A 13,574-nucleotide genomic window follows, 5' to 3' on the forward strand; every position below is an offset into this window, starting at 1 on the left:
AAAATTAAGGTAATTAAAGGTTTTGGCTTCTATTAGATCTGAAAAATCTAGGGTGGCTTTTTTTTTTTTTTTTTTCCTCTTTAGAAGTAAGAGAAACAAAAATCTAGGTAAAATCCCTTCCCTACTGATTCAGTGGAGACAGAATTTAATATGTGAACTTGGTCCTCTCAAGTTTCATTTGAGAATATTACTCTTCAAAGTACAGTATTCTGAAAGTTTATAAATACAGTATCTGTAGACAAAATAATAGACTTTTCCTTATGAGATAAAGGTAGCATCACAACTAATCCGCCATGCCATGTAGCTTTCTTTTTCAAATGTAATGAAGGCATAAATTGCACAGAGCACGCTGAGGATCATGCTGAGTGACGGGGTTTGCTTTATTCCTGCAAGGCTTGTTGCTTCTGTATCATGACTCTGTGATAATGAGACTCTGACCGTAGGCAGAAGGAATACTTGCCTTGAATTTAAAAGGAGTCAATATGTAAGGTAGAAAGCTATCCAGACACAGGGTCAGTGTACTGTGTGAACTTTCACAAGCAAGTGTTACGGTCTTATATTCTTGATGTGCCGAATGTTCCAATATTGAAGTTTTAAATGGAAATTCTCACTGACATGCACAAACAGCCACTCAATATTATTTTTTCCATCTTTAAGTTAAGTCAGAATATAATGTTAATATCAAGATTTTCTGAGTTGCATGTCTGCAGTGAAGGTCTCAAAATTATTTATCTTTCAGTGTTATTTGGGACCCTAGCGTTATTCAATCAAACAGGAATATTTTGGCGTAATTCTGACAGTCATTTCCTTAAGGTTGCATTGCTGAACTTATGTTCTTGCCAAAACTTCTATTGCGCAGTGTTGGAGACCTGATAACTAGCATATTGAGACTCCTCTAGAAACTTCCATTTATTATTTGCTCTGTGCCTAGAACAGTAGAGCCTACTGCATGATCTTATAGATAATAGTAGAACACATAAAAGACATAAGCTCCCTTATAAGAATGTGTGCATACATGTTTATATTAAAATGTGTTTGCTCTTTTTATAACAGATGATAGCAGCCTCCTAAACTTGACCCCCTACCCATTAGTAAGAAGACGTAAGCGAAGATTCTTTGGACTGTGTTGTCTTGTCTCAAGTTAAAAGATTAAATACAGAAACACCAAGAAAATCAAACATTGGTTAAACCACCATCATTTCACCTCTGAAAAGAACATTACTACTCTTCATTATAAAGTATATTTTCTGTGCTGGCCTATTCTTCTTCTCAGCTGCTCTATCCCCCTTTTCAACATAAGAGTTTTAAAGCTTAAAGTTACAGTGGCCAAGAACCAGCTGCAGAATAGATCTAGCATAACTAAGAGTGTTTTTAAAACGTCTAAAAGTATGTTTTGCATGCTTACTTTCAACCACTCGGAGAAAAGACATATGGAAGACATATTGCCATAAGGTTAATGGATTATTTTTAAGTTGTTTTTTTTCACTGTTTAAACTACAGCTGAAAGTTTGTGCATAGTACAGTATTCTTATTAGTATCCTATTGAAATTCTTGATCATATTCTAACAGTCTTTAAGCATAGAAAAATGTTTAACAGCAAAAGTATTGAAGTTCTAAAATATTTAAACACTATCATAATAGAATGTGCACAAAATCTCCAGTTGCTTTTTGTGCTCTTATTCATACTTTGTCTTCCGCTATATCTCAATTTAAAAGCTTCGTAGAAAAACATCTTAATTTACCCAAAGCTATATCAAAATATTTAGAACTTGTAAATACAGAGAAATCATTCAACCTATATACTGTACAATACATAGAAGTAAGGCATTTCCTTCTAAGCCAATACTATCTCTGAAAGCTTTTGAAAAAAAATAATAATTTACTGAAGTGTAGCAAAATAAACAACGTAAAACACAACACCAACCCATTTTGTTTCCAATAGAATTCAAAGCATGGTATCTGCATATCACTAAGTATTAACTCCTATAGGGCATGCCAGAATTATCTCAGACTGTAAGATACTAAACGTTTTACATTGTTAATAAAGTTTTTTATTTAAATTGAATGACTTGTTTCTAGCGATATTTCCAGAACATATGGGGATTTTTTGTAATTTTACTGTAAAAAAAACTACCAAGTTTTGGTAATTTTTCCATTTCAAGATGTATGTTTACAAAGAGACAGAAAATTACAATTAATATATAAGTGCTGAAATGACTGCTAGTAGAAGCAATATATATGAATATGCCAGAGTTGTACTGATACTTCAGGATGATAGGTGAGACACCAGAACTAAATTTGCACTAGACAATAACACTACAAGCCCCGTGACCATCTGTAACTACAGTACCGAGCACGAAACTACTCTACCATGAGCCAGCATGTTAATAGGAGCAAAAGTCCTTCTTGCTGCATAAGGGTTTAGTGGTCTGTAGGGAAGAAATGTTCCCTAGTCACAGGAAACGCCTCTGGAGTTAGGTACTGTGTTTTTTTGCTGGTAAGATACTTCCAGAAGCAGTTTTCTACAGAAGGCTGTTCACTGAACATGTGGCACCAACTGAATATGTTTCATCTAACTGATTTTTCTACCAGATTTTTGTCTTGAAATGCTATTTACTGAGAAAGGAAGGAAACACACACCTTGACAGCAGTGTTAGAGAACTGCATGGCCCAAAACCTGAGATCTAATTTAATTCCAAGAAGGCAGGAATTTTTCTTTGTGAATAAGTGATCCAGTCAGTCATACCATTTCAAATTTAGGAAGTTGTGTAACTGACTTTATAATGTTTCTCTCAAAGTTTACCTTTCTTTTCAAGCAGACATAGCAGACAGATGTTTTTTTTTCCAAGTTGTAGTCATCTGCTCACTTTTCAGTCTTTCAGCCCTTCAGATTGCTCCAAAAGTAATGCCTCCTATTTATTTCCATGGAAACAATAACAGCTACAAAGAGTACAATAGCAGTGTGTAATGGAACAAATTCTCAGCTACAAGACACTTTTTCATCACAGTCACCACTGTTAGCTGCGTATTTTTGCCTGTGATTAACAAGAGCCTGCATGTCATACTAGTGAAAATACGCACAGGCAAAACTGACCCACTGTTTCACAGCTATGACAGCATTGTTGCCAGGAAAATGTTGCCACACAGTCCGTATTTCATTGGCCCAACCAGAAGAAAGTCAGAAGGCACCAAATCCGGACTATACAGTGGATGTGGTAGGACAGTCTAGCCAAGACTGGCAACATGCTCGACTTGGTCTTCACACTGGAATGGGGCCTGGTGTTACAGTATTGTGAGAGGAAGACTGTCTTCTCCCACCTAGCTCTGGAAGTTCAAGCCTTCAGCTCAGTCAGCATCGTGATGCGGTAGTCAGTGTTGATGGTTTGCCCGGGTTCCAGGAAATCCAGAAGGATCACACCTTTCCTATCTCAAAAGACAGTGCACATCGCTTTACCTGATGAAGGCTGCGTCTTGAACTTTTTTCTTCTTTGGGGAATGCACGTGTCGCCACTCCATGGACCGCTGACTCATAGTGGTGACACCATATCTCATCACCAGCAATGACGCAATCCAGAAAACTGTCATCTTCAGCCTCATATTGGTTCAGTATGTTCTGACAAACTTGCATATGATGCTATTTCTGTTCCTGTGTGAGCATTTATGGGACCCACCTGGCACAAATTTTGCAATGTTCCAAAATTGCCATCATTTTTTCCAATGCCTTGAAGCCAATATTAAGCTCCATACACAGCTCCCTGGTTGCAATCTGCTCCAGGATCCAAATAGATATTCCTTTTCTGGTGTGAGAGGTGTGCATGACATCTGGAATGTGGCTTGTCTTTCATGTCACTGCCACCACTGCTGCAACACACTACCCGCTGCCTCACTGTACTCACATTTAGTTTTGTCTCCATAAATGTTCAGCAAGCATCAGTAAATGTCAGTGAGTGCCTTTTTTTCCACGTAGCAGAATTCAGTGTCACACGTTTGTTTCTACACACTTCCATGTCAGACTCTGCTTTGTCAGAGTGCCCCTCTGCTGCCATCTGTCACACGGCAACAACACGAAATGGAATATTGTCAGAAGGGTTCAACCTCTGCTGCCATACCACCAACATCCACCTCTGATATCATGGGCCAACATAACAAAATAGGAGGCATTACTTACAGAGCAGCCCTTGTGTATTTTTGAATAATTAACCCCACATAAACGCTTTTGATGCAATGAGGACAAATGCATCTAAAATGCCCTCATAGAAATTGTGTTTCTATAAGCAAAATGAATTCCATCAGAGGAATGCATGCCTACATACTCTTAAGAGCGTATAGCTGAAAGCACAATAACATTATGTAAATAGCACAGAGGAAGGTAACTGCAGTGTATTTTATGATTTCATGTCTCAGTCTATTCTTCAGAGTATACCGCATTTATCTTCAGAATAGCTGTATGCAGTCACAAAAGTGTGTGCTTGTGAGCATGAATGTGTATTTAAGAAGCATGGAATCAAAATGCATAGAAAGATTATTTTCAAAATCTGTTTGTTTTCCTCACAGCAATGTCCTCATTAACCAGATTCTGCTTTTCTGTAATAAATAAAGAATGTCCAAGAGATGGCTGCACTGTTGTGTTTTCATTAAAAGTCTTAACAATAGATAGACGTGCTCAATAGCTCCATCCCCAGAGACATAATGCATTTTCCAGTTATGAAAATGAAAGAAAATTTTGATCTCTAATGGCTATTAAAAATGTTACTTGGGTAGGTGATCTGTAATTAAAATTAACCAATTAATTCGATTCATCATATGTTAAAAATCAGATACCTCTTCATTAATTATTTCATTAATGTCTACATTAGTGCAAAAAAAGAAAACAATGTGTATACAACAAGATTATGTACACTGCAACACTACAAGGGATAGAAAGGAAGAAAGCAAATAGCATTTATATAACTTCTACACAGACATATGCTGTAAATTCTTTATGATCTTGTTATATTGGTACATAAATAGAAATTCATAGAATCATAATCATAGGATCATAGAATGGCCTGGGTTGAAAAGGACCACAATGATCATCTAGTTTCAACCCCCCTGCTATGTGCAGGGTCGCCAACCACCAGACCAGGCTGCCCAGAGCCGCATCCAGCCTGGCCTTGAATGCCTCCAGGGATGGGGCATCCACAACCTCCTTGGGCAACCTGTTCCAGTGTGTTACCACCCTCTGTGTGAAAAACTTCTTCCTAATATCCTACCTAATCCTCTCCTGTCTCAGTTTAAAACCATTCCCCCTTGTCTTATTGCTGTGTCAGGCCAGTGTGATTATTTTTTTAACAACTATTTTCAAACAAAGACAGGAAGATCAAGAAATAGTCATGCCGAACTTACCCACATACTGACACATGGAATTTAACACAACAGGTTACACGACAGCTCATATCTCTATTTTTATTAAATTTATTGTAATGAAGCATACATCAATGAGATAAATGCATACATGATAATTAACTGTGCAAAGCTCCTGGCATAAGTCACAGTGCAATGAGTTGCATAACTTCAGCACATCCTCTGGTGGAATTGGGTTTATATAGGATGCCTTTAGAGTTTCCAAGTCCTTTTTGTTCATGTTGTTTAAAGTGCACAGTGACATGCACATTCTTTTACTCTTTTTTACTCTGTAAGCTTTACTTTTGTTTCTTCTTCCTGAACTAAAGACTACTAAAATTTCAGTCTTTGTTCATTCCAAAATGTCCCCGTACTTCTCATCAATTTTTGCAGTTTCTCTCCAGCCTCTGCTATTTGTTATAGCATTTACTAATCATGATGGATAGATGCTTTATTTCTCAAACTTAAGGATCATTGGTAACCAAGAGATAATGGAACATCTTCTAGTCATTGTTTAATAGATAGTAGGCATGAGCCAAGGCCTGGTGAGTATTGGAATGAAGAGGCATTAAGGGATAAATTCGCTTAGTCAAGAAAGCAGAGGATTACCTTTCACTAAAATTTGACAGGAAAAATAAAATAAACTTTTTTTTTAAGCCTCAAAACATCATGTAGGTGCAAGAGTGATAAACGTTAATGTTAATCACAACACTTCACGATAATGGAATGGGGCAATGAATTCTTCTCACGGTGCTTGAAGCCCAGATGCGAGGCACTCAGGTACTGAAGTCACACTGATATGGAACCTGGACAGAGTTGAGTTCATGTGAGGACACTGAGCACAGTCCCTGCAAGAACTGAAACCTGGGTATCAGAACAGATTGCTAATGCTCGTGTGTGGTCTCTCAAGAAAGACGTCTAGTATTAAGTCTGCTACACTCAATACTTTTGGCCTCCTCATATGCTTTTGTGAGGGGAAAAAAAAAAAAAAAAAAAAAAAAAAAAAAAAAAAAACCTGAATAATCTTCTTTCATTGCAAATGGATGACAATATGTGGCTAAAATACGAAAATATAGCCTGTAGGAACTAATGCTAAAGTCCTTATTACTGCTTTCTCATAATTCTATATTACAATACGATTACAACAGCATTTTTGTGACTGATGGAAGGTCTTCCCGCTTGACGGGAAGAGATCAGCAGGAGGGGCGAGGAGCGGTCGGGCGACGTGGGCAGAAGGGGCGGCGGCGGCCCCCGAGCTCCCTGCACGGGCGTTCCCTTCCGCTCATAGCGCGCTCTCTCCCGCTCCTTTTCCCTCCCGACAGGGGTCCCAAAAAGGGGCCGTGGGGAGAACCTGCGGTACCGCTGCGGCCGCGGGGTCACGGGCCCCCTAGAGGCACCAGAGACGCTGGGGCTGAGGCGAGGGGCGGCCTCAGTGCACCGCTGCCGTGTCTTGGCTTCGCATCCACTGTCCGAACTCATTTCAGCGTCACATGGTATACCCTCCTTATTACATAAAGGACAGTGGATTACTCACAGGTAGCTTATCATAAATTGTCAGGTCTGCACAGATGCTACAGGGACCTGAGAGAGAAGGAAGCAAGGAAGGAAGGAAGGAAGGAAGGAAGGAAGGAAGGAAGGAGAGAGAGAGAATGAAAGGAAGAAAGGGAGAAAGGGAGAAAGGGAGAAAGAGAGAAAGAGAGAAAGAGAGAGAGAGAGAGAGAGAGAGAGAGAAAGAAAGAAAGAAAGAAAGAAAGAAAGAAAGAAAGAAAGAAAGAAAGAAAGAAAGAAAGAAAGAAAGAAAGAAAGAAAGAAAGAAAGAAAGAAAGAAAGAAAGAAAGAAAGAAAGAAAGAAAGAAGGAAGGAAGGAAGGAAGGAAGGAAAGAAAGAAAGAAAGAAAGAAAGAAAGAAAGAAAGAAAGAAAGAGAGAGAGAAAGAGAGAAAGAGAGAGAGAGAGAGAGAGAAAGAAAGAAAGAAAGAAAGAAAGAAAGAAAGAAAGAAAGAAAGAAAGAAAGAAAGAAGGAAGGAAGGAAGGAAAGAAAGAAAGAAAGAAAGAAAGAAAGAAAGAAAGAAAGAAAGAAAGAAAGAAAGAAAGAAAGAAAGAGAGAGAGAAAGAGAGAAAGAGAGAGAGAGAGAGAGAAAGAAAGAAAGAAAGAAAGAAAGAAAGAAAGAAAGAAAGAAAGAAAGAAAGAAAGAAAGAAAGAAAGAAAGAAAGAAAGAAAGAAAGAGGGAAAGAAGGAAGGAAGGAAGGAAGGAAGGAAGGAAGGAAGGAAGGAAGGAAGGAAGGAAGGAAGGAAGGAAGGAAGGAAAGAAAGAAAGAAAGAAAGAAAGAAAGAAAGAAAGAAAGAAAGAAAGAAAGAAAGAAAGAAAGAAAGAAAGAAAGAAAGAAAGAAAGAAAGAAAGAAAGAAAGAAAGAAAGAAAGAAAGAAAGAAAGAAAGAAAGAAAGAAAGAAGGAAGGAAAGAAGTGAGATGTCACAGGAGAGGGAATGCCTTGGGCTACTCAGAAGTCTGAGGACATCTTCACTGCTGCTTTCATCACTGATAGTGCAAAGTTAGGAAGAGATTATGTCAGAACCAGAAGTATATCAAGAAACTGTATAACCTCCTTGCCTGGGGTTTAAATGCTTGTGTCACAGATCGGCTCTGATAATGGCATAACCATGTAATCTTGCATCAGCTCTTTGTGAAAACAGCTAAGTGGTTACAATAAACTGTGCCCAAATCTTCCTGTTTTGTCTGGGACATGAATTTAAGTGCAGGCCCTGGCCCTTGGTTCTTGTCTAGGCTACGCTGTATGGATGGATGCCTCTGCTTGGCTTTGTAGCCTGATGGTCCTGACTTTGCATTGCTGACTTCCTAGCTTGGGCTTGCCTTATCACCATGCATACGTCCAGTGATCACTGGACTGTAGCAAAACCTGATTACTGTCACTGGACTTGTTCTGCTTTTTTTGTTGTTCAGATACTCTGGGACTGTGTTCCTTTTTTCTGAGGTCATTGCCCTGTGTAATTTGTTGTTACCCTAGTTTGTGTTAACTTCTCTTGTACAGCAGCCTGCTTGTGCTGCTCTCTGCAATTTTCTTCTTATCTTACTCAGCTTTTTCAAGTGTTGTTTTTTTTTTTTTCCTTTCTGTTTTGTTTGTTTTTGTCTGAGCCAAATTTACAGTTTAGAACTACTAGCCTATGACAAAACTTCGGCTGAAAATATTCAGGGATATCCAGGGTTATCTATATTATCCCTCTAACAGTGAGTCTACCGATATAAGAAATGGTCAGAACTTGGAGAAATTCTACTGAAGACACTGCATTAACATTACCTAACTATTGTCACCATCAGAGGTCAAATACTGTCAAATCCACAGATGAGCACGAGTCCTTTCACTGGGGCTGAAAATTCTCAAACCCTGTTAGCCAAAGCAAGGGGCATATTAATATATAAGGGCACAAGGCTGCCTCATTCATTACTAACATTACTATTTTTTATTGATTGGCACTTCAGTTCTGTGAATGTCATACGTAGGCTGCTAATAACTTGTGACCTTTTCCCAATATTTTCACGTCTGGTTTCAGCTTCTTTCTCCCAGTTTAGTTACTAGTTATGCAGAGTTTCAGTATTCTGGTACTTTCACTACAGCAGGACTTCTAGCACTTTTTTTCTTTCACTATCCATCATTTTTCTTATTTACTGTTTTGTAGTTTAGAGTCTTCATTAGTGTCCTTCCAAGATGATGATGCCTTGAGACAGAGGACATGTGTGCTTTGCCTTGAAGAATCTCTGATGTACAGTAGTTAAGATGGGAGAGTACCTAAGACACGACAATGGCTTCCAACAGCTTTCCTGCTGAGTCTGCTATGGAAACTAAAAGACTGTACTGAGTAATCAAATGCTTTTATTAAATTGAGTTAAAACAATATTTTGCAATATTTGTGATCCTACTATGCATAAATGGATTGTTCCTTTTTCTGGCTGGGCACAGGTGTAAGGAACTCCAAAAGACGAAGTGCTGAACATGCACTTGGAAGCTCCTGGAACTGATTACTGCATGAAACAGTAGCAGTGTTTCAGATTCATTATTAGACATCTCAGAGTGATGTGCAAATGTGACTTGCTTTCTTGTTGCCAACTATGGAAACACTGAGAAAATAAGAGTTCAATATGTATTGATTATCTCTGCAGCTTTGATCTCCTTAAATATCAAACCCTGTAAGGTACTCAGTGTGTTCCAAGTTCATTAAACTGCATTTTGTTGTTGTTGTTGTTGTGATAATTGCCTTGTTGAATTCTGAAATTCTCTAATTTATTGCTGAAAGGAAGAACTTCAATTTAAGAGTTGTGTAATAAACTTGTATTAATTTATTGTTATTTTATTTTTATTTCCTTCTCTTGGATACTTATGGCTAATATCTTTGTTTTTCCCCTAGTTATTCTTCTTTGCATACTGGAAAACAAAACAAAACAAAACAACAACAACAACAAAACAAAGCAGACCTCTAGTAAGAGTTCAGAACACAATAAAACAAGTATTTGATTAATCTGTTGAAAATATTCCAAGAAAAAATCCCAGAAACTATGCAAGTTTACACTGCTGATTGTCACCACCTAAAAAAATGTAAGCTTAGTGGTGATAGTATATTCATACACATTTTGCTGGTAAAAGAGGCTGTTTTGCATTCTAGAGCTTATTGTAAGGAGTATGGAAGTTGTTTACTCTTCATCATTATGTTACTGTCACCTGGTGTTGCTGTTCAGTTCTTGGTCTTGCTCCATGTACTGTTTATGCGCATAATTTTTTCTTTCTTTCTGAAAACATGCATTATGTCCTATAACTGAAGCGTGCTGACAGGGAATGACAGTCCTTGTTGTCACCTTTATCTTGTAAGATCTTTGGCGCTTGTTAAGAAGCAGGCATTCAATCACTATCTTGGGCCTGTGGAAGAGCTACAGTTAAGTCAGGTACCATCATTTAGACTGCGAAAACTGAAACAAACAACACTTGGCAGAAGGAATGGATGAATTTTAAAATCAAAGACCTTGTTTTCATACCTAAACCTGTCAAATGACACCTTTTGTGGCACCAAGTACACATTTTGATTCTGGCTGAGACTCAAGTGAAAGAATAACATTTGTTACAACACATCAGAATCACTAAAATTATGGTAAAACAAAAGGGGAAAACAATATAATATTTATTCTGCTATCACCTTTTGAAGATCAGCAAACATTAGCATGGCAAAGAATAATTCATTGCACACATTAGCTTACACCTGGACTCTTAAGCACTTCAGTTCTGTGGCAAACGATAGTGGCCTGAATGTACATCTTTCTACAAAAAATGTTAATATAGTTTTAAAAGTAGAATAACATATACAATATTCTCTCTGTTAAAGGACTACATCAATTGACAGAATAGTGACGCATAAATTGATATAACTATAAAAGTTACACTTATATGTAGAGAAATACCTTAATAAGGGTTGCTCAGTTCTGGAAGAGAAAGCTAAGTAAAAATTGCCTTCAGTTAAGTGATGTTTACTGATAGCTCAAGCTTTCTGAAGGAGGAAACAAATGTACAAAATCCCATTCTGCAAAGGTGGCGTGCCCACGGGGGACCACGGGAAAATTATACATGAGCTTTGAAATCTCCTAACTCCAATAACCCTTCCAATTTTATTAAGTAAATATTAGGAGAAAAAAATAGTTTTGTCTTAAAAAGCAGCTGAATTAAACATTTCCTTTGGCAACAGTACTGGATTATTATGCTGCATAAAGCTCCCTTGTTGCTCTCCACAGAATCACTGATTCAGAGAACTGACCCAGTTATTAAAAATAAACAATATATGCTCTAAAGAAGCACTAAGAAGGCCAGTGTGAACATGGTGGTAGAAGCTTTTAGATTACTATTTATAAGAGAAATGTTCCTAAAATGCTTTTCAATCTAATGCATAGTCATCAGCTAATTAAGGAGGCCAGTTATATTATCCAAGCTCATCCCAGAAATCATGGTGTGTGAATGAAAAATTAAGACATTAGACCAAAATCAATAAGAAAAGAGCACATGCAAGGGCTCATCATAGAATCATAGAATGGCCTGGGTTGAAAAGGACCTCAAAATCATAGTTTCAACCCCCCTGCTGTGTGCAGGGTCGCCAAACACTACACCAGGCTGCCCAGAGCCACATCCAGCCTGGCTTTGAATGCCTCCAGGAAGGGGGCATCCACAACCTCTCTGGGCAACCTGTTCCAGTGCAGCACCACCCTCTGCGTGAAAAACATCCTCTAATCTAAACCTCCCTTGTCTCAGTTTAAGATCATTCCCTCTTGTCCTATCACTATCCACCCTCGTAAACAGTCATTCCCCCTCCTGTTTATATGCTCCCTTCAAGTACTGGAAGGCCACCATGAGGTCTCCCCAGAACCTTCTCTTCTCCAAGCTAAATAAGCCCAGTTCCCTCAAACTTTCCTGATAGGAGAGGTGCTCCAGCCCTCTGATCATCTTAGTGGCCCTCCTCTGGACTTGTTCCAAGAGATCTGTGTCTTTCTTGTACTGGGGGCCCCAGACCTGGACACTGTACTCCAGATGGGGCCTAACAAGAGCTGAGTAGAGGGGCACAATCACCTCCCTCTCCCTGCTGGCCACCTCTTTTTTAATGCAGCCCAGAACACAGTTGGCCTTCTGGGCTGCAAGTGCACACTGCTGGCTCACGTCCAGCTTCTCATCCATCAGAACCCCTAAGTCCTTCTCTGCAGGGCTGCTCTCAATGAGATCTTCCCCCAGATTGTAGAAACACCTGCAATTGCCCCAACCCAAGTGCAGCACCCTGCACTTGGCCTTATTGAACTTCATCAGGTTTTCATGGGCCCACTTCTCCAGCATGTCCAGGTCCCTCTGGATGGCTTCCCTTCCCTCCAATGTATCAACTGCACCACTCAGCTCGGTGTCATCCGCAAACTTGCTGAGGGTGCACTCAATGCCACCGTTTGTGTCCCTAATGAAGATGTTGAAGAGCACCGGTCCCAAGACTGACCACTGGGGGATACCGCTTCTGACCGGCCTCCACCCTGACACAGATCCATTGATCACAACCCTTCGGCTGCATCCAGACAGCCAATTCCTAATCCATTGAACAGTCCATCCTTCAAATCCACATCTCTCCAGTTTAGAGAGAAGGATGTGGTGAGGGACCATCTCAAAGGCCTTGCAGAAGTCCAGGTAGATGACATCCACCGCCCTTCCCCCCTCCACCAAAGCCACCACTCCATCATAAAAGGCCACCAGATTGGTCAGGCACGATCTGCCCTTGGTGAAGCCATGCTGGCTGTCTTGAATCACCTCTTTATCTCATATGTTCCTAAACATAGCTTCCAGGAGGGTCTGCTCTGTGATCTTCCCAGGCACAGAGTTGAGGCTCACCGACCTGTGGTTCCCCGGGTCTTCTTTTCTTCCTTTCTTAAAAATGGGAGTAACGTTTCCCTTTTTCCAGTCACCGGGGACTTCCCCAGACAGCCATGATTTTTCAGATATGATGGAGAGTGGCTCGGCAACCACATCAGCTGTCTCTCTCAGAACCCTAGGATGGATAACATCCAGCCTCATGGACTTATTCAATTTCACGAAGAGAACTCAGACTTGTTCCACTGTTAGAGTGGGACAGAAACCACTCCCCACACTATCACCTAGAGGCTCATGGTCCTGGCAAACACAGGAAGCCTGACCACCCATGAAGACTGAAGCAAAGCACTCACTGAGTACTCTTGCTATACCCTACTGAGAGATCTATGTAGAATCATAGGTTACAGATTACTTTTATTTGCTCTTCCCTGGCTTCCGTGAGAATTTTGATCTACAGTGTTTTATAGCACAATATCTACAGTACAAATTGAGTTGTCCAATAATTAGGGTACTCATCTTGTTCCTATAAATTGAAGGAATAAATTTTATCTTGGTCTCTTTCAGGACCATCACAGTAACCATTAAAACATAATATACATTTTTGTAGTGACACGATGTTATAAAATACAGTTAATACCACAGGGAATGTATGCTACTCTAAAGAAATCTTACAAATTGCTCTTCCTCATTTCTTGCCCCCATGAGATTTAGCAACTGTATGCTTAGCCACTTAGGTGCAAATTTAGGTACTTTGGGGATGAGGCATGCCTACAATAGCATCACAATCTGCTCAACTCAAAAGTA

The 13,574-nt window shown here is 39.4% G+C and overlaps 1 protein-coding gene across 1 annotated transcript in view; it reads left to right on the forward strand.

Moving 5' to 3' along the window:
- The window catches only part of RGS7BP (regulator of G-protein signaling 7 binding protein), a 37,521-nt gene extending 32,909 nt beyond the window's left edge, over window positions 1–4,612 (forward strand). The window contains exon 6 of the mRNA XM_001234191.7: window positions 1,054–4,612. Coding sequence (XP_001234192.2) covers window positions 1,054–1,145 — 92 coding nt within the window. The 3' untranslated portion in view covers window positions 1,146–4,612. The remainder of the gene's footprint in view (window positions 1–1,053) is intronic.
- The last annotated feature ends 8,962 nt before the right edge of the window (window positions 4,613–13,574 follow it).

This window comes from Gallus gallus, chromosome Z (genome assembly GCF_016699485.2).
Source record: "Gallus gallus isolate bGalGal1 chromosome Z, bGalGal1.mat.broiler.GRCg7b, whole genome shotgun sequence".
Lineage (NCBI taxonomy): Eukaryota > Metazoa > Chordata > Aves > Galliformes > Phasianidae > Gallus > Gallus gallus.